At 59.7% G+C, this 22,513-nt stretch overlaps 4 protein-coding genes across 4 annotated transcripts; 3 read left to right on the top strand and 1 right to left on the bottom strand.

Annotated features, from left to right (window-relative positions):
• Positions 1-2,163: 2,163 nt before the first annotated feature.
• Positions 2,164-2,795, top strand: VOLCADRAFT_96479 (uncharacterized protein; the record flags this gene model as incomplete). Its single annotated transcript, XM_002955530.1, has 2 exons — positions 2,164-2,232; positions 2,547-2,795. 2 exons carry the CDS (start codon positions 2,164-2,166, stop codon positions 2,793-2,795), a joined length of 318 nt encoding a protein of 105 aa, XP_002955576.1.
• A 1,377-nt stretch (positions 2,796-4,172) lies between these two features.
• VOLCADRAFT_106858 (uncharacterized protein) lies at positions 4,173-6,124 on the top strand (the record flags this gene model as incomplete). The annotated part of the gene is made up of 3 exons (XM_002955529.1): positions 4,173-4,537; positions 4,691-4,787; positions 5,905-6,124. Exons 1-3 carry the CDS (start codon positions 4,228-4,230, stop codon positions 6,122-6,124), a joined length of 627 nt encoding a protein of 208 aa, XP_002955575.1. The 5' UTR covers positions 4,173-4,227.
• Positions 6,125-6,695: 571 nt separating this feature from the next.
• VOLCADRAFT_119104 (uncharacterized protein) lies at positions 6,696-12,707 on the bottom strand (the record flags this gene model as incomplete). The annotated part of the gene is made up of 7 exons (XM_002955478.1): positions 6,696-6,963; positions 7,803-7,976; positions 8,468-8,677; positions 9,038-9,708; positions 10,179-12,041; positions 12,144-12,219; positions 12,586-12,707. The coding sequence occupies 7 exons, from the start codon at positions 12,705-12,707 to the stop codon at positions 6,696-6,698; spliced, it is 3,384 nt and encodes a 1,127-aa protein (XP_002955524.1).
• A 761-nt stretch (positions 12,708-13,468) lies between these two features.
• VOLCADRAFT_96476 (uncharacterized protein) lies at positions 13,469-22,110 on the top strand (the record flags this gene model as incomplete). Its single annotated transcript, XM_002955528.1, has 11 exons — positions 13,469-13,515; positions 13,687-13,886; positions 14,490-14,776; positions 15,096-15,987; positions 16,548-17,162; positions 17,328-18,259; positions 18,625-18,930; positions 19,129-19,338; positions 20,179-20,460; positions 20,691-21,650; positions 21,868-22,110. The coding sequence occupies 11 exons, from the start codon at positions 13,469-13,471 to the stop codon at positions 22,108-22,110; spliced, it is 4,974 nt and encodes a 1,657-aa protein (XP_002955574.1).
• Positions 22,111-22,513: the final 403 nt, after the last annotated feature.

Below are 22,513 nucleotides of genomic sequence, written 5' to 3'. Positions count from 1 at the left end.
GTAGAAGGGGAGCACTTCTTCATCCCCTAAAGGGGAACCGAAGGGGGAAGTCATCTTCTTCTTCATCCCCTAAAGGGGAACACCTATTTTTGGCTATTTAAAGATGTGACTGTGACATTTACAACAAAGCATATAATGAACTTGTGGCTCCGACTGCGAGGTACCCAGTTCAGAGGGATCCCGCTCCAAGACAACGAAAGGCGCCTTATAAACGAGAGTCCCTTTGCGCAACCACAGGGTGCACGACTCGAAACTAAGGACGCCCCTTTACCGCGAGAATGTAGAGGACCCTATGACGTACGTGGCCGGTGCAGGCAACTCAGGCAACACGTACGGATGCACTGTTAGTCGCAAAGGTCCCGCGGAAAGACGCAGAGTAACCCGATCCAAGATAGCCTGCTTATCCCCATTCACGAGCGTAACATGCAACCAGGAACAGGCACTAGGCGTCAGCCCAAGCCGCTTCACCTCAGAGAAATAAAGTCGTCGCTGGCGCCAGAATCAGCAAGCGCAAGCAGAGTACAGTTGACGACGCGGACTTGGACAAGAGGCACCTCTGAACCTGGCAGAGCTGCAGACTGAGGAGAGAGCAGGAAAGCCGAAAGACTAGGTGAAGTGTCACGCAATTCAACAGCGGGCCACAGGAGATCGTACCAAACGTCAAAGGCAAACATTGACCCAGGAAACTGCACAGGCCGACCCTCCAGATCGAGTCGATTGAACAGCGGTGTTCTTGGAATAAACTGCAGAACGCGCTGCATCCCGGCCAGCAGGGCCGAAGCACAGTGTGTGGTGTAGGTAGGCGTAATGATACACGCTGCAGTTTCCGAGTGCTGACGTTCGCAGAGGTGGTGCGCAATCAGCTGCGTCTGCAACTCTGAAATGGAAGAGGGGAGGAAGAGGACCGTATGCCCGTGCAGGTCGTTAGCAGAGAGAGACTGGAAACGCGGCACAAGCGGATTACACAAGGCATCCCAGTCACTCTTCACAGAACAAGCATCAAACGTCAGTTTTCGTCCAATAGCTCTCTCAACCTGCGCTAACACAGAGGGCAGCTTTGCCCTGGAAGCCCGCATGGCAGGCAGCTCGGTCTCTACATCTAACCCAGGAGGAGTCCCCTCCTCAGCAGCCTGTGCAACCCCCTACTTCTTCTTGAGCCACAACGGGCAAGCCCCCGTCGGATGGCCATCCCCGCAACGCAAGCACTTATTCCTCTTTCTGCGCTCCTCAAGCTCTGACTTAGTGCAGCAATACTTCTCTAGCCACTGGTCTTCGTCAGGTTTACATTTCTGTCCCAACTGCTGACTAGGCCCAGCCCCGGAAGGTACCTGATTACTTCTAAGACCCTTGGGTTGCCACCGGCGCTGTTCCCGGCGACCACCCCCCCTTTGGCTTACCGGCACCCGGGGCGGCAACTGTGCCACCCTCTCTGCGCTCGGGACCCTCGACAGCGACGGCAGCGCGAGGGACGGGTGCCAGCACCGCAGCAGGGGCGCCAACCGGGTTCAGCTATGGGGCCTGCAAAACAAGGGCATTAGCACGGGGAACAGAACAAAAAAAGCTTGCTTTCGGGCAAGGAGGCGCATTTCTGCACCCAAAGCAAAGCGGTAAAGGTGGTTGTAAGAGGAAAAGGGCATTCCTAGAAGGTCGGTAGCGCATTCACCGATGAGTTCCTCAGATAGTCCACGTTGAAACCAGAAAATCCTATCTCCTTCTGAAAAATCTGCAATAGGCGTAATAAGCGCCTCCAAACGCGACTGGTAGGAAGAGACGTTCTCGCCAGAGCGCATACGGTAATTACCACTCGCGAGAACGGAGCGAGCTTTCACGTCGCGGGGCAAGACTTCAGGAGCAAAACGGGCAAGTAACGCAGCAAACAGCTCGTCCGACGTAAACGAAATCCGTGCCGTTGACCACGGATCTTGCCAAGCTTTGGCGGCACCGTCCAAAACGTTGGCGATGAACCGGTTCCCGATCACCACCCCGAACTAGCTGAAGATACTGCTTCGCATCCCTGACGAATGCGCGCGTACTATCTGCCGCAGCCCAACCTAAGTCGCGAGATCGAAGGTCGGAAGGAAAGTTCAACCTAGGGACTGGGACGGAAAGTCTAAGTACAACAACGTCCTGAACGGGTAGAAATGCAGCAGCGCCACCAGCACCATGGACGGAAGAGGCTATAAACAACGGCGGCGGCGGAACAGCGGCGACAGGCGTGGGATCCTGCCCTACGTGAGGAACTGGGGCAGCGACAGGGTTGATAGGAATCACCGGGGCAGGGATAGGGATCGTCCGCGCGGGACCACCCCCACCGACTAAATCAGGCGGACCCCAGTGATTGCGCCTAACCCCATCTGCTATGTTCCAGGAAGGGGGAACAACACTGAAAGCTCCCTGCTGACCATCAACGAGGACAGGTCAGGGCGCGTTTCCGGAGTTGGCTGGAAAGCTCCGTCAGTGTGCCAAAAAAGTATCTATGGGGACGGATACAATGTAAATAAATACATAAATACATAATACATAATACATACACACCCACCCGTCAGGTGGCCCGAGTGGTTCGTCCCGCCTCGGCGGGGGGTCGGGTTCTGCTGCTGGAGCACTGCCGCTCCGACAACCCGCTTCTGGCGGCGTACCAAGATGTCACGGCGGGGCCTGTGGCGGCGCTGGGTAAGGGCTGTGTTTGGAACCAGGAGGTGGAGGCGATGGCGGTGAGGGCGGGGCTGCAGGTGGTGGTTTCGGAGCGAGCCGCTGCCGGCACTGTGGAGCTGCTGGTGGCGGTCAAACAGCCTTGAACGAGCAGCTTCGTTAGCGTAATATTATCCTTTCGTTGTTGAAAGGGAACATGTTTTGTTTGCTTTTGTATGTGTTTCTGCATAAATGTTTGTGCGTGTGCGTAGATGTGTTTATGTTTGTGTGTGTGTGTTTGTGTGTGTGTGTGTGCATATCTATCTGTGCGTAGTCTGTATGTATGTAAGGAAGGGGAAGGACTTTTCAGGTGATGTCCGGACACAATAAAATGTGCGTGCCTCATATTGGGCATGTAGGTGTATAACGATTGTGGGTGTACGAGTTTGTAATGTGTACGAAGGACGAGCAGTCAGGAGGAGAGAGACACAGAGAGAGGGGAGACTGTTTCTGTTGCTACCTCTCCTGGTAACTGTTGTCGTACGCAGGACTTGTTCCCGTACGATAAAGTACGACAAGATGTGCGAATTTCGCACTGGCACCCGGATACTATGTTTTCCTGGAAGCCTAAATCGTGCCCAGCATGATGAATAGCATGGCTAGTTTTGGGGGTGAATTGCAATCTTTGCAGCAGCTCATCACATGTTCTGCTATGTCTGCTAACGAATGAGCGCATCTTAGCTATTTGGGTGGGCGCTGAACTCCATCCCTTTACCACTCCTTCACTTCCTTTCATCACTTTCTACATGGGTCTGAAAAATGTCCTTGTATGCAGTGCCAATTTTACGACGTCACGCTCAGGTAAGTTATACGACAGTCGAACGCACCTGCACAAGTCCCTGCCGCTGTACATTTCCCCCCAGAGCGCCGTACTTCCTCACTCCAATCAAAACGCACAACGAAGCAAAACCAGGGCCGCTCCCGCAGGGTAGGATTCCTAGTGCCGTACTGTATACGGCAGAACTGCAGTGCCGCTCATAAACAGCTGTCGTACGAATGTACGACGAGAACGTCACATTGGGCTTTTACTTCTCCTTCCTCCTCTCCTACCTCTCCTTCCTCCTCGCCCTCGTCAACCAGCGGTTGGGGATCATTATCGCTGCCCACGATGCTATCAGTGAAAGTGTCCTCACCGGCCGCGCCTGCCTCAGCAGCAGGGGTCGTCCCGATGGGAAATGCAGGGATGAACACAGCCAGAAAATCTGCGAGCTCTGTTGGGGACTCTGCTACGGGGTAAATCTAATTGATTGGCCCCTTGTTTCATATTCTGGCTCCGTGGTTGCGTGCAACGCTGACGAATGACTAGGTTTCCAACGCGTTGAAGGGGATTGGGTTGAGAGCGCCAAAGGCTTTGGCTTGCGTTCGACCATTCAGCGGATGGGCGGATGGGCGGTCACCGAGTTGCGGGAACGACAGTACGGACTCCGCTCGCCACGCTCAGTGGGATGTCTGGGCCAGTGACGGTCAGTGTCTTTCTAGAGGTGCCTAATCCACAAAATTCCCTTCGAGTTCACAGCTATTGATGATAGAAGACTAAACATGCCGCAAGAGGGCTCCGAGCGTTTGCAAGATGGTGCTCAAGCAGGGCCCAGCGACCCACAGGAAGAAACAGATTTTATTCCTAGTGACTCATTTACAGGCGCTAGAGCGGGCTATGTCTTTAAGAAGGATGACGCGGGCATCGGCTACTACAAGGACATCCCTTTAGCAGAGAGACTCAAGGCCGCAGCTGAAGCTCAAAAGGCAAAGCCTATCGTCGTGAAGGCCAACAACTCCTTGCTGAAGTCGCTGCAAAAGCGCGGACCTGCAATGTCAATACCTTCGGGTGTCCCCAAAAAAGCCAAGACAGGTGGGAACTCCTCGCTAATTTTGTAACTGCAGGATTGCTTGGGAAATACAAAGGCTCTCAAATTTGGTGTTTTCAGTTAAGTCCACCTTGCTAACAAAAAAGGCATTGTCCGTTTGCTGCCGCACGCACGCGGGCACAAATCGCGCTGTTCAGACGACAACAAGGATGCTCCAAGGTACCTGAAGGAGATGGAGCGATACAAACAAATGTCTTGCGCGTCGGATACCAAGCACGACCGCCCTTTAGTGAAGTAGGTAGGAGTCGCACGGTCTGTCGCAGTAGTGTCCTGGGCACGGTGTTAGGGCGCTGGGAATCTTGTGGCCTGAGAAGGCCCCGCACCTCTGCCAACAAGACGGTGCTTGCTTTGCCGCCGAAGCTTCGTGTGCTTCTCCGCTAACCAGGCGGTGCTTGTTTTGCGGCTAAAGCTTCGTGGGCTTCTTTATGGGAAGCAAGCTTAATACGCTAGACTAGAGCGGACAGGTGACCGATTCTTGTTAGGGTTGTTGCGCATTTCTTTTAAGACCTACATGGTTTGCGGTCTTAGGGGCAAGTAGTCAGTCCTCAGTTTGCATACGCAAGACCGACTGCAGGGCAGCTGGCCTGCCCTGCCTTGCAGCAGTTGCTGGAGGCTGATGTAGAACTTGCACGACCCCGAGTGCTTTAGATGTACAAAGAGACGTTACATTTTGTGTTGACTCCTACTTTTCGTTCCAGCACGAGTGGCTGACGGTGACGTGCAGGGATGGTCAGGTCACGAACACAATATAAGGCAGAACGGTGGAGCCATGAGTGTTTTCGCAAGGTGTAGTGTACCTCTATGGCGTGAGGTTAACAGCAGACATTTAAATTCAGATGTGGGTTGCATCCCGTTGTTTTCTGTATGGAGTGTTTGGTGATTCCTCATCTACCTGCCTGTGGGGGCCCTTAGCTTCGCTCAGGGTCCTCATCCATTCAGGGGGCGCTCCTCGAGAACAAACGTGCTGAATTATGAAACACGCACATCTCACGTCTGGGCTGCAGCGCCTCGCCTTGCTACCACTCATCATTGAGCGGCGGCCACTGGGCAGGGATGCGGGGAGGTATGGTTCTACAAGTGTTGGCTGGGCCGGTACAGTATTTTTGGGACCGAGAGTATCTCGGATTCCGACGGGCCAGTTTCAGCCAGAATTGATCAAGAGATAAAAGAGGGGGGACAATCCTGCCGATGATAATTAGGCACATTCTGCTGTGAAGGTCGTGAGAAGTTAAAAGTTTCGGAGCGTTCAAGAGCAGGACAAGACATTGACGTGCATGATTGCATGGCGCCGGAGAGACGAGGAATGGAAAGAGTGGACGGTACAGGTTCCTGTTGTCGTACATTATTTCAGGAGCGGCGACAAGGACAAGGTTGATTTGAAGACTTTGCTTGTCGCGGCACGGCGGGTAGAAGTCGACATGGCCTTTCTCTTCTCACGCACTCATCTTCTCGTGCACCTAAATGAATCTCATATTGCGGCAGTCACGACACTGCTATGTATCAACTTGCCTCTTGATGAATTTGCGGAAATGTGGGATCGTTACTTTCTGCTCAAGCAGAACGAAAAATGAAAGCGAAAAAATGAAAGCACCGCTGAACATCATTTGAGCACAGGTCTCCATCTTATATAATGAATAAACAGCATCCTTCCCCTCCAAGTTCTATATCCTGTAGCAGATTTCGACGCAGAAACTTAAGTGGTTGACAGTTTGGAAGCCGCGTGCTGGATGCGATTGTTACAGTGGACCCCGAACGGGTCGAGTGCAGCGCCCATAGGAACGCCTCCCGCACAACACTGAGGAGCGTGCTGAGGAGCGTATCCAGAGGCCAAAAGTCCTACTAACTCTCTGCGATTAACGCGGGCGCCATGTTTCATTTGTGACATAGGCAGGCAATCCCTTGCCATTTAAGCTAGCTGAATACTTCTATGCAACAAGGACAAAAGACCCAAGACAATCAAAGCACTGACACTAACAACATGAAGAAGAGAACGACGGCCCTTGACATTTTCAATCCCCGCCCCCGACTCTATCGCCTAGGACACCAGCAATTTCGAACTTTGAATGCCGGCAGTTGAATGCCTTGCATATAATTTCCCCCCTTTCCCGACCCCAACGCTGAGGCTGAGATAACCCAGAGCGCCTATCGCTTGCGCGCATGTCGCCGTGCTTTCTTCCGCCCGTCTGATCTTATATTGAAAAGACCGCCACCCGCAGCTGTGCCCGTATCTCCATCACCCTCCTCGCCCTCGCCGGCGGCAGCTGCTGCATTGGCGGCGGCCCAGGCCCCAACCGACGGCGCCCAGGTACCCTGTGTAGCGATGTCCAACGCCGGGTTGTACGGCTGTACGACAACATCCGGCGCGAGGCGCTCGCCGTTGGTGCCGATGTGCAGCAGGTCGAAGCAATGTCTGTGTGTGTGTGTACAGCAGCGGGAAAGGGTTTCCCGGAGTTGTCCGCGGCTCATACAGTGGGGGACAGAGGAGGAGGAGGAGGAGGAGGAGGAACAGAAGCTTGCAGAAGGCTGGTTTGGGGCCACACTTGAAAGGCAGCTGTGTGTGGGTTTTGAGGGCTGTGAGGGGAGATGTGCGGCACACATGCGCCCGGGCTCGCTCGCTCATGACCCCGGAAACACCGAATACCAGAAACGAACTCTCAACCCTCATGTATATATACATTTTGCGTTTTAATGCCGTACGCTTTTGTCGTACTGCTACCTATGTGACGTGACTGATGTAAGCGGCGGCTCTAAGTACAGGCAGCCCTCCCATATTGTAGGTGGATGGATGGATGGATGGATGATGTGTGGGACAGGGGGGTCATATCTTCATCCTGCGGCCGCTACCCGGCAGACTCTGCCTTCCCCGGTATTTCGGGGCACCCTCATCCAGTCACCCTAGTCACCTTCTCAGTGGATCGCTCAGGTTCCGCACCCACCACCAGCATCAACCGGTGCGCGAGTCAACTTTATCCCAGGTCATCAACGTCCATCGACTAGGGGCACTTTTACCTTCCATCATCGGAAGGATTTTCGGCCCTGACAGGTCTCGATCCCGGGATCTCCCGGGGGCATTGCATGTACGTATGTACGTATGTACATATGTACCGCTCCTTCAAAACCTTCAAAAACCCACCACAAAAAAACCACGCAAAACGAAGCATCAGCACCCGCACCCGCCACCACACACACACACACACACAAACACCATCATCACCACCATCATCCCCGCCACCCCCGCCACCCACCCACCTGCACATGATGGCCGGGTTGGAGGGCGCCAACGGGTCATCGTGTGTCACCAGCTCCGCGTATCGGGCCTCACACAGCCCGCACCGCCGACGGGCGACGGGGGCACCTGCGCGGTCCCGGGCTCGCAGCCTCAGCGGGAAGGCCACTCGGCGGGCGGGGTCGCCTGGGTGCCACCTGGGTGGGGGGGGGGGGGGGGGGTGAGGGGTGTGTGAGGGGGGGGGAAGACCAGGGGGGAGGCGGGTTTTCTGAGGAGTGAGTGAGTTTAGCGCGGGCGATGAGGGGACGGGGTGCACCGCGGCGGGATGGATATTGAAAAACAAGTTTTGAGCGTGTGTGTGTATGTGCGTGTATGTGTGTGTGTATGTGAGTGTGTGCAACTTCAGTGTGCGCTTGCAAACGCGGATCATTTACCTTGTGTGCCCTGCCGCCGCCTGCCGCCGCCGCCACCCAACCCCCACGCACCTACAGGGTCGCGGCCCCTCTCACCCCTCTCCTCCCGCCGTAGGGGGGAGAGCGCTTCCTGGCGGTCATTATTCCCGTTGGGGTCTAAGGTTAGGTGCCCCGGGCCCGGGTCGATGTGTACAGGCAGTTGTGTAACAAATACACACATACGCACATACGCACGCGCATGCACGCACGCACAAACACACCCAGCCGGAACCCACCTGCGAACATCCCGCACGAAGAGGAGGTGCTCGCAGCAGGCTCGATGGCAGAACATGCCCGTGGGGTGGTTCGCCTGTCGCAACGTCAGCTCTGCGAACCGTGTGGTGTGCATGGCGCTAGGTGGAGGCAGCGGCCCGCCGTGGTGTCGGAGCAGCGCGGGCCGCCAGCCACGCTCCGGTCGTAGATACGTCGGGCGAACCCCGTGGGCCCTACGGGGCGGCAACGGTCGCAACGAGACGAGGAAGAGGAGGAGGATGCGAAGAGGATGTGTGAAAGATAAAAAATGGCAACAGTATTCCAGAGTTTAAACAAAAACTAATCCTACAGAAAAGTATCGATCCAATAAAAATACGCGGAATATGGGTTCATATATCATAAAATCTCCGAAGATACATCCTTACATCAAGCATGAACATGGATAGGGCTTAGGAGAGGTCTTCATTCTTCATTGTGCACTTCAAAATGCACAAAATGTAATATATATACGTACATATATATGTGTAAGTGGTACTCGAAAAACCCTGGAAAACCTTTATCCCCTCCTTTCCCCGCCTCGATAGGAAACCCACCTGCACATCTCCCTGATGGGCGCGGAGTAGTCCTCAGCGTCTGGGTGCCGTACATCCGTGTAGAAACGTCCCTCCAAGAAGACGTACGACCCGTGGCTAGGCGGCAATAACCCGCTTTCGAACGGCAGCGGCACCGCCGCCGCCGGCAATGCCGCTCCCGCGGCATCGCCGCTGCCGCTGCCGTTGCCGTGCCGGCTCCCAGAGCCATCCGCCGCCGGCGGCACCGCCACCCGTGCAGACACAGTATTTGCATTGCCGTCGGGCCCATCCGCGGCAGACGCAGCAATTCCGTCACCAACGCCGACAGCCGAATGCCGTACAGCTTCCGTCAGCGCCTCCGCCGGACCTCTTCCCGCCGCCAGATGCGGCGGCTGCGAACCCCCAGCTGCTCTACCACGGCCACGGCCACCCCGGGAGGCTCTGCGGCCGCCGCGGCCGCGGCCGGTGGCTGGCGCCGCCGGTGGCGGCAGCGCCGCCTCCTGCACCACCGAAGGCAGCGGCTGCGGCAGCGCCTGCGCCGCCTCCGCCGCCTGTCGCATGGCGTCCTCTGTCGCGCAGCCCAGCACATCTCGCAGCTCTGCTAGGCACTGCCCCCCCAGCACCAGGAACTCCTCGTGCAGCACCTGCGGCTGACCGGGGCCGCATACCACCACCCACAACACCAGCTCGTCCTGCGGGTGTGTGTGTGTGGGGGGGGGAGGGGGGTTGAGGTGACCGGGGCAGGGGGGGGGTAAGGATTATTGTATATAACAAAGACGGCGGGCTCCGTCAGCATACGTACACTATGGGAGGGACTGCCGGTACTTAGAGCCGCCGCTTACATCAGTCACGTCAGCATGGGTAGCAGTACGACAAAAGCGTACGGCATTTAAACCCAGAGGGGTTGTACGGGTCACTACGATGAGGTTTCAAGCGGGCAGAGCGACACCGCGATGTCGCACCGAGTCAGTTAACACCACCAAAAGAGCCGCCCGGAGGAGGAGGGAGAGAGAGGGAGAGGGGGAGAGAGAGAGACACACACACACACACAAACAGACACACACACACACACACACAAACACACGGAAAGAGAGCCGGGGGGGCCCCTGGAAGAGGGCGGGAGAGAGGGACACCGGGGGACACAGGGCACACACCCACTCACTCGAAGATCCTCCTCCGCTGACTGCTCCGCCCCCGTCAAACCGTACGACGGATTATGCCGTACGTACGGCAATCCAACCACTGGCGGCGCTGGCTGGTCAGGCCCGCTGACTGCCAGCTTTACCCGTTGCAGGGCCGCCACGGCGGACGGCGGCAACAGAACCCCAGATCTGCCGTCGCCGCCATCATCACCTTCGGCTGACGCTGCGCCGTACGCCCCTCCGGAACCCCCTCCCGCTGCCGTACAATTCCCCAGCTGCCGCCGCCGCCGCCGTGTCCTCCCTCCACCGCCGCCGCCGGCGATGCCGTCCTGCTCATCTTCATCGTACGGATCGGCGCCGTACTCACCGTCCAGCATCCGCCGCCGTACCCTCTCCCCCCGCTCCATCTCCTCCTCAAGCTCCCGCTGCTCCCGCTCCTCCTTCCCTTCTTCCTCCCCTTGCTGCTGCCCGCCCTCACCCTCCCCCTTCCCCGGATCGGTCCGTAGTACGGCTTTCAAGCTCTCCAACTTCGCCGCCGCCGCCGACATGCCCTGCCACCAAGCCAGCGAATCCTTCTCCTCCTGCTCCTCCTGCAGCTGGTGCTGCGCCCGCTGCCCCTCCTGCTGCTCTAGAGACGAACCTCTGACAGGATGGTCCCCTGGTCCCCTCGGGCCCTCACAGCCGCCGCCGCCGCCGCCTCCAACGACGCCAGCGCCAGCTACAGCGGGGCCGGCATCCACATTCAGAACTTCTCCTCCTGCAGCTGTAGCAGCACCGGCGGCAGCAACTGCGTTGGCCGCAGCTGTAGTAGCCACTGTAGCAGCAGCAGCAGCAGAGTCCGCGCTCTCAACGGGCTGTTGCTCCTGTTGCTGCTGCTGCCGCTTGGCCTTACCCCGCCGGCCGGGCCCTTGCTGTTTGGGCTGTAGCGGCTGCGGCTTGGCCATGTCCTGCTGCTGCTGCTGCTGCTGCTGCTGGCGACCCTGCATGGTGCTGACGGCGGCGGGACCCAGTAACGCATCTGTTGCTCCTCCTGCTGCGGCCACCGTGTCGTCGTCGGCGGTGGCGACGGCGACGGCGGCGTCGCGTCGCGTCGACAGTAGCGGTGATGAATCGTCGCGGAAGCGAGCTGGCACCGTGCGCCGCCGCTTCGCCGGGTGCCCCTCCCTACCTTGAGGCTGCTGCTGCAATTGCCGCCCTACCCCCCGTCCCTGCTGCTGCTGCTGGTGCTCCTGATCACCATGCTTCCCTTCCTGTTGATGATGCCCCTGCTCCTGCTCCTGCTCCTGCCCCTGCCCCTGCTCCTGCCCCTGCCCCTGCTGTCGGCGCTGCTGAAGTTGGTTCTGATGACGCGGCCCGGCTTCCCGCGGCCGTGGAGGTATCCGGTCCGAGGCCGCAGCTGCTACAACAGCCCTGAACCCACTACCGCTGCCAATCTCACCCTCCGCAAAGGTTCCGGAACCAGAGTACGGCTCCGGATCCATGCCCTGCGGCGCTTGGTCTGTAAGGTCTGTCGCCAACGCCGTGGCGGCGGCGGCCTCTTCCTCCGCCGCCACTGGCGCTGGGGCCGCCGCCACTGGCGCGGGGGCCCTGACGGCCAGAGCCGCTTCCGCCGGCTCGCTAGGGATCCCGGTGGTGGGGCCGGCGGCGGCGGCGGCGGAGGGCCCTTGTTGCGGAAGCGGCGGAACCCCCGGACCCAGGCTCCGAAACGTCGGTGAGATGCCGGGGGGTAGGGGTACGTGCAGACAAGACAGATCCAGATCCGCGCGCAGCTCCTCGTCATTGTCTTGTAGGTGGTCCGCACCTAGATCCAGACCTAGATCTGGATCCAAGCCTGAGTCCATGCCGCTCCCGCCAGCGCGGCGAAGGGCAGCCGCCTCCGTGCCCTGTCCCCGGGCGACCGTGGGGCGACGGCTACGCTTAGAAACAGTGGTAACATCGGACTCCCTTTCCCTACCTCACACACACACACAGACACAATCACCTACCTCTCGCTCAGGTAGCCTCAGGACGGCCTCCAGTTCCGCCACGGCCATTCGGCAGCGTTTGTCGTACTCGGAGACCCTGCAGTACGGTACGGTACGGTAAGGCAAGTCTGGATTTCGGCGAACAGGACGCGGGTGAACAGGAGGTCTTAATTCCGAAGACCGGGAGGTCCAGATTCGATCTAAATTGGATGAACAAAACACAAATTGCGACACGGGTGCGGCATGGCATGCGACGGCAGGGTGCAGGGGCTCCCCGATGAATGAATTTGGCAGAGCTTGCAGCGTTGCTTGTTTGTCCTGACTGACTAGCGGTGAACCATTGAAAACGGCATGCTCGCATGCAGAGTGTGCCATACGAACGGCAGGGCGTAGCGCCATGACATGCTGCATTCAGGCCTTTTGGCAGCTGGAAGCGGCTGCCTAAGCGCGGCAAAGGGCTCACCTGAACGGCGCAGAGCGATACAGCCCAGGCAGTGGTGGAGGAACAACTGCAACACTTTCAGCTGCGTTAGGAGCCACCGGCAAAATTTGTAACCCGCCCCAGGCGAAAGGCTGCAGCGCCATGGATGGACGGCGTGGTGCATCGCCAGCTGCGCCAGGGGCTGGAGAGGGTCGTCCAGCGGCCGAGCCTCGTCCTGTCGCCATGTCAGCGTACTCAAATGCACGGCTCGCTTCCGGGGTTACGTGTTATGCCCTGTCTAGGCGGCGTTAGCTGCATCATACCGCATGATCTATGAGTATACAGAACATAGCTTCAACAGTATAAGAAATAATATTCGGCTTAGAGATAAAGCCATAATTTGGGAGGCGTGGCTTGACAAGATGATTTGTAAGAAAGCGTCACGGAAGCACCCATGCTGATGAGCGCCATCATAGCTGCATAGTCATCAAAACATTACATTACATTCATACTGTGACTAAGCAAGTGCTTTTACTTTGATGGCGCCTTGCTACATATTTGCCTTATTCTAAGCAAGGATATATCAAGCACACCGAGCTCTATATTCAAGCCAATTGTGCTCCTAAAGTATTACCAGAAGTTTTCACCTCTAACGGGGCATTCGCACAGTGCTCGCAGTGCCGCGGATACTTGCAATTTGGGTTGAGTTCACCACTTTACCTCTAACATAATTTTGGCAAATCTACCTCGCCTTTGTACCAAACTATACCGAGCACAGTTTTGGGGCTTCCTGTGGACTGCGTGGCCGCGGCGACATGGGGTCGAGTGCTGCTATGGCTCAGCGGCTGACGCCGTGGAGCCCTTCCCTTCTTCTTTAGTGATACCCCGCTAAGCGTGTCTGCAAAGCCACGTGAGCGGAGGTCCCATGGAGCTTACTCCCGACGCGTCCCCGCCACCATCACGGGAAGTAAGGTGCGTTTCTTGGCCTGACGCGGAAGACCGCGCTAGACTTGCGTTGCGGGATGCTCCTCCCAAATCACCCGGACCCAAACCTCCCAACTATCACAGTCTTTTGGAAAAAGCGCGTCGTAACCTCTACTTACTACCTACCACTTGCCCCTTTCCCTTCTTCCCACCCTCCAGCCCATCTGAGCATGCCAGGCGTCCCCAGCCACAGGAGCGGTCCCTGGGGATCTTGGAAGAGGCTGCCGGGTACCTCGTGGAAGCCGATGGCGACCAGACGGACAAACAGCAGCAGCAGCTGCAGGGGGAGGAGGAGCCGGGTGTTGGCGGCCCGCTAGGAGGAGGCGTGGATGGGCCGGCAGCTGGCGACTCCGGAGCCGGTAAGCTTTTAGCAGCTCAGGTCAGGGGGAGGTCAGAGGCCGTGTATTGAGGCCAGGTAGGGGTAGGGGTAGGGGTACGGAGGATGCTGAAGCTCACTGGGTGGCTCGCACTAGGGCAGACAGGCTGGCAGGGGGCAGATGGAGGCCGTACGGCACCCAGGGCGTGGCGCTGCAGGTGTATGTGGGGGACCTTGGGACCGCCATGTGGTGCAGTGAAGGAGAGGGGGGTCCGGCGGGAGGATGAGGGGGGAGGGGGAGGGTTAGGGGCAGGGGGGGGAGGGGCAGAGGGACTCCGTAGCGTGGGGACCTGGTAGGGGTGTTGTCCCCTCAGAGGGCGTTAGACTCGGTTTCGAAAGCTGACAGCTACATCATTGTGTGGCGGATCCTTGTTTCTGTACTGCTTGTACTGCTTGTACTGCTTGTACCGGCTAACTTATGCTCCCAATATCTAGCCACGGTTATGAGATCAGTGTGCTTGTGGGCCATGGCCCGTGGGGAGCTGTACAAACTCCGTACGTGCTTGCCGTACACATCGCGGCACGTTCTTGCTCACTGCGGCTTGTGTATCGTTATGACCCGTGGGGGTGGGAAATGTGGATGCAGGCGGTGGCGGCGGAGGCGACGGAGAGGAAGCCGCAGGGCAAGAAGACGGGTTGGGGGCATCAGCCCTAGCACCCGGGGCAGGTCCCGAGGACGGCGACACCGCGGCCGCGGCCGCGCAGGACGATCGCGAGGGCACCGGCATTGGCAGCGAGCCGTCTGCTGGCCTCGTGAGCCCGCGCAGCGGCGCCGGCGGCGGCGGTGCCACTCCCGCGCCCACCGTCGCCGGCGCTGCTACTCCTAGTACTGCTGTCCGTACGGCAATACCTGTCAGTGGCAGCGGCGGCCATGTGAGTCGTAGCTTTAGGCTACCGAGCAGAGGGGAGCTTGGATCCGTTGGGTCCCGAGGCATCCAGGTACGGATGTCAAAACTCGTGTGTGTTTTGTGTGTTTTCGTGATCTGAGCCGCGGGATTGGGGAGATACAGACAGACAGACAGGGTCCAACCACGGAAAGGCTCCGGAAAACGACGAATTCCGTTCTATGCACTATGATTACTTTTATAATTATTACTGTAAACTGTAATTATGATAATAATAATAATAATAATAAATAATAAATAATAATAATAATCAATGATTCCGATTATGATTTGGGGATCATCCGCAGGGCGTCCGGGGCGTCTCCAAGAGCTTATCCATGGGCCGCGTATCGCCCCCCCATCGCCAAATCCGAAGCACCAATACGATAGCTGTATCGCGGGAGGGTGTACGGGATGCCGTACGCACCCCCAGTGCCCATAGCAGTCGGCCCGCCAGCTCCGCTATCGCGCCATCGTCGGTGCCACCATCTCCCGACATGTACGGCAGTGAGGGGCCGCCGGGTACGGGCACCATAAGTCTTTGGCCGCCGGGGCCGTCACTGTCGAGTTCGGGCTACCACCACCTTCCGGGGTCTCCTTTTTTGGAGGATGTGGAGGTACGAGGGGCCGCAATGAAGCTGGTCAGCACACCGAGCGCCGCAGCGAGGGAAGCCAAAGAGGTTGGCGCCGGCGGAGCCGGCAGCGGCCGTGGCTCCGCCACGGCGGCGGCGGCGCAGCCGCCGCCGGGGGAGCCGGCGGCAGCGGAGCCGCCGCCGCTGCCGCCGTCCATGTTGCATGCGCCGCCGCCGGCTCCTCCCTCCGCAGGTTCAGCTCCCGAGACCTCCTCCGCTCCGCACGTCGCGTCACTCAGCAGCGTCCCCTCCGTGGCCATGGGCAGTACGGTGGTGGCTGTGGGCCGTAACCGGCCGCTGCTGATGCCCTTCCTGGAGCGCCAGGCCGCCGCTCTCGCCGCCGCCGCCGCTGCCGGCGACCCGGCAGTGGCCGGGCTGCCGCCGGCGGCTGCGGCAGCCATGGCGGTGGCCATGGGCCCCGCTGTTGGCCGACGTCACGGCACGCACGGCTCCATCCGTCACGGGCCAGCTTATTTGCAACAACCCGCCATGCCACTCCCCGGCTCGGAGAGCTCACCGCCTAGGGAGTCCAGCACGTCCGTGTCGAGCGCCCGTCGGGCGGCGGCAGGTGGGAAGGGTGAGTTCGTCATGTCCGTATCGAGCGCCGGGTATTTAAGGGGCTGGGGATGGGAAGGGGAGGGGTAATGGTGGGAGGGAATTCCTCGAGGAGATGGCTCCTGGGAATGGGGGTACGGGGTCCATCCGGTCCTGTCCTGGGGTCTAATTCCCGGCTATAAAAACGAAGATTGAAAACGCCGCGAAGAAACGAACGCCGCGGACCAGCACCTGAACGGTCAGCATGCGTTAGGGGAACAGGAAGTGGCGTTGTAGTTGGCATTAGCGGTGACGGCGGCGCGCTATGGTCCTGTTGGTGTTGGAGTCTGCTAACGGTCGGGGAAGCAGCGGCGGATATGGAGATGCAGCGCATGAATCACCTCCGATCCGAGGTAACATACCGGGGGGTTAACAGGAACATTACCGCCCCTGGCTCTGGGGTCTTAGGGTTCCGATTGCTAATGAAAACGGCGTCCCCGTTATCTACGGTTGCGTTTTCTACGGTGCCTGTCTGTCCGTCTGTTTGTCTGTCTGTCCGCGTCGCTCGCGTCTGACCACGCCACGCCTTCACAGAGTCGCACCGGGCGGGCATGTCGCCGCTGGATACGCCTCTGCCACTTCGCACGCCAGCCGCCACCACTGACGGGGACCAAGGAGACGTGGGACGGCCGCCGCCGCCGCCGCCTCTATACCCCGCGGCGAGTCGCGAATGGGACAAGCGGAGCGGCGGCGGCGCCGGAGGCAGCGGCTACGCCGCCGGAGGCGGCGTAGCCGCCGTCAAAGCCGCGGCGGCGGCCGTCGCAGCTGCCGCCGCCGCCGGCAAGGCCGGCGGCAGCACCGCCGCCGCCGACCATCAGCTGTTGTTGGGTGAGGGGATTCAGATCCGCAGCATTCACAAGACGGGTGCGGCGCCGGGTCTGGAGCCGCCGTCGGTGTCGCCGTCGGGCCTGGTTGGAGTGCCGGGACGACGAGGACGCCGCATGCCCCGCCACGCCAGCACCACCGCGGCGGCCATGGCGGCGTACTTCGCCGGCGTAGAGGCTTCCATTGCGGAGGGTGAGAAAGGTGCGGACACGATGCTGCTGCCGAGCGGCTTGGCGAGACGGCTCAAAGCGGCGAGGATGATGGCGCAAGGCCCACCAAGGTTCCAGCGGCGGCCGGAGCCGGCGCCGCCGCCGTCTCCGTCAGGTGAGGTGGAAGTTGACGGGGTGCATGTGTAGGTGGTGACGTGGCACGCTTGATGTTAAGGGGAGGAAAGGGGGGCTGCTCTGGCGGCCATGCTATGGGCCTTTGGCGGATACATACATACGTACATACATACTTACTTATTTACATGCATACGTTCCTGTCCAGGCATCAAGCTGGATGGATTCATGCTGCTCGAAGCCGCCGACGAGGAGATGCCGGAAGCCGTACAGTTTGCGAGCTTGGAGTCGCGCCACATCAGCGCCGTCGAGTCCGCCGACCTGTCGTACTTTGTCGCGCTCCGAAATCTCGACGTTTCGGACAACAAAATCCCGGACCTAATCTGCCTGGCGACGCTGCAAGCGCTTGTACGGCTACGCGCCGCCTCTTGTCGTCTAAGTACTCTCGGACCATGGCCAGGAAGCTTGCTTGGTGGCGGCGGTAGCGGCGGCGGCGGCGGCGGCGGCGTCCCGCTGACAACCAGGAGCGCATCGACTGTACTGCGACGGAATCGTACCTCGAAAAGGGCCGACGCCGCTGCTGTCGCCAGCGGTGGATCAGCCGGTACGACGGAACCGGGGGAGCCGTACGAGTCTTGGACGCTAGGGCCTGACGGGAACGGCCAGGGGGAAGCTGCCGCCGCTGCTGCCGCTGCCGCAGCCGCAGCGGCGGCGTCAGCGGCACCGCCACGAGTGGAGCCGTCGGTGGCCTCTACGGCGTCGGAGACGGCGGCAGGTAGCGGCGGCGGCGCCGTACTGGCGACGCCGGCGCATTCAGCGGATTTGTCGCTGGTGGCATCGTTGCTGGCACCGGTCAACGGTCGGCCGTTTCAATACCTGGAAATTCTGGATCTCAGTTTCAACCACCTACAACCGCACATGGTGCTACTGCCAACCTCGCCGCTAGCGCTACTGCCCAGGCTGGCGGAGCTCGATCTATCGTCCAACCACTTTAAGCACCTGCCGTCGCCGTCAGACATCACCACGGCCGCGGCCCGGGTGGCGGCAGCGGCGGCGGCGGGAGTGCCGGCGGCGGCGGCGACGGGCGGGTTGGCGTTTCCAGCGCTGCGGCGGTTGCGGTTGGCGGATAACGGCCTCAAGGTACACCGCAGACGGTTGGCGGCTGACGCGTGGTAACATGTGTCGAAATCAGGCTCGGGGGGTTTGTCCGTTAAAAGCCCACAAGAACACGTTCCACATCGGCCCCCAAGGCGGACGATAACTTCTAAAACTTAGGGCTCCCCGTCGCTCCACCCCACCCCACCCCACCGCACCCCACCCCACCGCTTAAGATTCCCATCTTTACAAGTCTCATCGAGCCGCTCTTGGACTTCCCCTGACTCTCCCTTCCCTCCTCCTCGCGCTGCTTTCCATCCTTCCTGTTTCCTAACCCTAAAACCCTCACCCGGTTCACACACACACTCACACACACACCTTACCCGGTTCCCTTCTTCTCACCTCTCCAGGGGGGCGCCATCGCCTCTCTCGCCGCTCTGGCACCCCCCTCCCTCACGCACCTGGACTTATCCCACAACGCCATCTCAGCAGCACCCCGCCTCAAATTTCTGGAGGTGTCGACAACGACGACGATGATGATGATGGTTTCGGGGCCCGAAAACAGCTCCGCTTCGACGGATTACGTTACGGGATCCAACAACAGCAACCGTCTCTTAGCCGGGGGAAGCAACGCCAACGGAATTGCAACCGCCAACGGTGATGCAAACGGTGTACCACCTCTGTACGGCAACGGTGCTGCTGGCCTTTCGCCAACGGTCAACGCGCATTCCGCCTTACACCAGCAGCAGCAGCAGCATTTGCATCAACAGCAACACCAGCAGCAGCAGCAGCGGCTACAGCCTCAGAGCTCTGCCCACCGCCTGACGTCGCAAATCTCTGCGCAACGGCTGCTGCTACAGCCCGAACTCACTCCGCCAATGCAGCCGCCACAACATCAACAACAACATCAACAGCACCCGCAGCAAATCCCGCACCAAAACCAAAACCAAAACCAGCAGTCCTCCTCCTCCTTAGCACACCAGGATCGGGAGCGATACGGCAGCGTGCTGACGCGGCTGGTGGTGTTGGACCTGTCGTACAACAAGGTGGACACGGAAGGTGCCGTCGCGGCGTTGACACACCTGCCGTCGCTCCAGAAGTTGCTTCTGGCGGGTAACCCCCTGGTAAGCCTCTGTCGGGGGCCCGGGGGTTATGCGTGTCTGTGTTTTTGTGTATGCGTGGCGGGGGGAAGAGATGGCATTATATGCAGGGAAACAAAGGAGTGGACTGCCGGAGGGGCTGGATAAGGGTGTTGGGGGAAAAAGGGGGGAAAGCTCCCGTTTGGAAGGGGTATGTACGGGAGGGGCTCGGAGGCTGCTTTTTTGGGGTTTGGAAGGTCGAGGCTCCGAGGTTGGGTTTGCGGGGCGAGGGGATTGTGTTGTGTGTTTGGGGCTTCCGTACCTCTAGGAATGGGGTTGTCCTGCTCCCCTCTCTCTACCTGCAACGATTGTTTGTAGTTGGATTGGTTGTGATCCTTTGAAATAAAACCATTTGAAGGGGATGAGACGGAGTTCTGGGTCTGAGTGTGTCTTAGGGTAACCGTACCAGGTGGCAGCGGCGGAGGGGGGGGTGCACGTAGTCCGAGGGGGGAAGAGGGGTTTTAGGTCGACCCCCTCCCCCCTTTTTCGATGGTCGAGGAGGGCAGTGTGGAGGGGATTAGGGATGAGGGGGAGGGTTACATTGTTTGTCTGTCTGTATGTTTGTCTGTCTGTTTACCTGTCAGTTTGTTTGTTTGTTTGTCTCTTGGTGATCATTGAACGCTGAACAAGCTGTACTTGGGGCGTAAGGACACACACATACACACACACACGCCGCCGCGGCGGCCGTGTTACCGCTTTCTTTTCTCCCCCCTCCCCTCCCCTCCCAGCCCCCCCTTTAGGGTATTGTTCGCACCTTCCTCTTTCGCCTTTCCGTCGGCCTCTGACACAAACTACTATATCCCCCCCACACACACCATCGACCAGGTAATCGCGCTGCAGCGCCCAAGCTCCAACCGCGATGCCGCCGCCGCTGCCAAGTACGACATTGGGGAGCCCAACCCGAACCCCGCTCGTCCATCCGTGGCTTCCTCCCTCACCGCCCGCTTCGCGAGTGTACGGGAGGCCGCTCCGAAGCAGCAGGCGAACACGCTGGCGGCGGCGGCGGCGGCGGTCATTACGGCAGCGGCGGCGCCGGAGCGAGTCTCGGAGGCGTACGACAGGTTGGACGCGACCATTGAGCAGTGGCGGCTGAATACGGTCGTCGAGGTACGATAATACGACAACAACATGCCGCGGGGAGGATTGCAAAAGAAGCGACTTTCTAGCCCGCACCTTTGCGAGCCACCGTGTCGTATCATCCTATATACACACCCTGCTGCTTTCTCACCTCCGTTGCTTTGCCCCTTAAGGTTTAATAACCCTGTCGTACCGGTGCCGTACAATGTCCTATGCTTGTCGTACTGATACCGTTTGAATACCGTTTTTTTGGATCGTAGGAGGACGAGGAGGAAGAGGAGGACGACGGCGAGGAGGGAGCCGACGACCGCACCTTCCTCACAGGCGTCCGTCTTCAGGAGCGTCAGCAACGCCGCAAGAACAGCGCCGCCGCCGCCACCGCCGCCGCCAGCGCCACAGGTGCCGCCGTACCTGGTGACGTCGACGGCCTGTTGGAGTCCGTGGCGGAGGGCCCTGAGGATGGTGACGGCGCCGCCGCGGCGGCTGCTGCCGCCGCCGCCGCGGCTGCGGCTGAGGAGGAGCCGCCGCTGTGGGAGTCGATTACCGACCCGACGGAGCGCCTTGCGGTGGCCCTGGGGCTCGATCCCGTGACCTTGCCCATGCACACCGGCGCGCTGACGACTGACTCGGCGGGCGCCATCGCGGCGCTACGCTTCGCCCTTGCGCACCCTCTTGTGGAAGCCAACGACGGCCTGGCGCCGCACCCCGGCTACCTATCCGCTACGACCGCCACACAACTGAAGCGCAAGCCGCGGCGGCCGACGCCGACACAGCGGCTGGCGCCGATGGGCAGCGGCACGGGGGGCGGCGGCGGCTTCGCCACCGCCGCCGCGGCGGCGGCTGTACCGGCGGCGGCAGCCGCCGCCACCGGCGGTGGCACCGCCGCTAAGGCCATCAAAGTCCAGACCGTTGAGGCGATGTTGGAAGGTATGAAGGGGAAGCTGGCGGCGTTAGAAGCCAACTTGGCCGCCCAGCTGGCGGCGGCGCCGTCAGCCGAGGCGGTACGGCGCGCGGAGGCGGCCAGTCGCGAGCGCTATGGGGGCCTGAGAAGGCGCGGCAACGCCGAGACCGACAGCGAGGAAGGTGACGACGACGCCGTCAGTACGGGCAGTGGTCTGCCTGAGGACGTTATTGATCAAATTGAGCGCGAGAGTGCGAGTGAGGATGAGGAGGACGAGCAAGCGGTGGAGGAGGAAATGGGCCCTATGGATCCTAAGCAGGTGAGGAGCAGATATACGTACAGTAGGACAGACAGGTAAGCGATAATAATCTTGAGGAGCCGTACACAAGACACGCAAAAGGAAGGTACGGCACTGTCGTATAAGTTTTCGGATGCTTACCCCTCTTATACGCAATTCAGGTGATATGACAATTCTGCTTGTGTACCTCCTAACCGTTCCTAACCGTTCCTAACCGTTCCTAACCGCTCCTTGACAGGGCATCGTCCTTGTGGCGGAGCAGCTCGGCGCGGAGTCCTCCGCCACCGACGTCGCCGCCAACGGTAACAACGGTAACGGCCTGAGCTCCTCACCGCCCAGCCGTGTGGTAATCGCTGACTCCTCTCCGCGTACGGGAGCCAGTGGCGGGTCGCCAAGACGAGTCAACGCAGCTCCAAGTGTGGGCGGGTCAAGCAGCGCCTCACCGCGTAAGGGCGTGTCGATTGTCGTCAGCTCGCAGTGACCTGGGGGATGCCGGCCCGGCGGCACCAGCACACCGCGGCGCCGACAGCGGCTGGTCGACACAAGCGCTGCACGCCGGCACGAGACCGCACCTGCTATTCCTCCGCGCAGCACATATTTTTGTTTGCTGAACAGCAACAGCATTCTTCCCACAATTACATCGTGTGACTGTTTTGCAGCGGAGGGGGCCGCGGTGCTTGCCGTGTAGTTCCTAGAGGGGTCGCGGCCAAGGGTAGAGTTGCCTCTATGGGCTGGGAGCGGTCGTCTGGGTCTAAGGGTGACTAGACTAATCCACAACCATGCGTCTGAACATCATCAGGTTTGCAGGTAGGGGGTACGGGCGGTGAGGGGATGGATTAGCTGCAGCAAGCAGTGCAGCACCGCTGTCAGCAGCCGCGGCAGCA

This window comes from Volvox carteri (genome assembly GCF_000143455.1).
Source record: "Volvox carteri f. nagariensis unplaced genomic scaffold VOLCAscaffold_52, whole genome shotgun sequence".
Classification (NCBI taxonomy): Eukaryota; Viridiplantae; Chlorophyta; class Chlorophyceae; order Chlamydomonadales; family Volvocaceae; genus Volvox; species Volvox carteri.
Note: the sequence above shows the minus strand (reverse complement) of the source record. Positions and strands in the feature narration are given on the sequence as shown.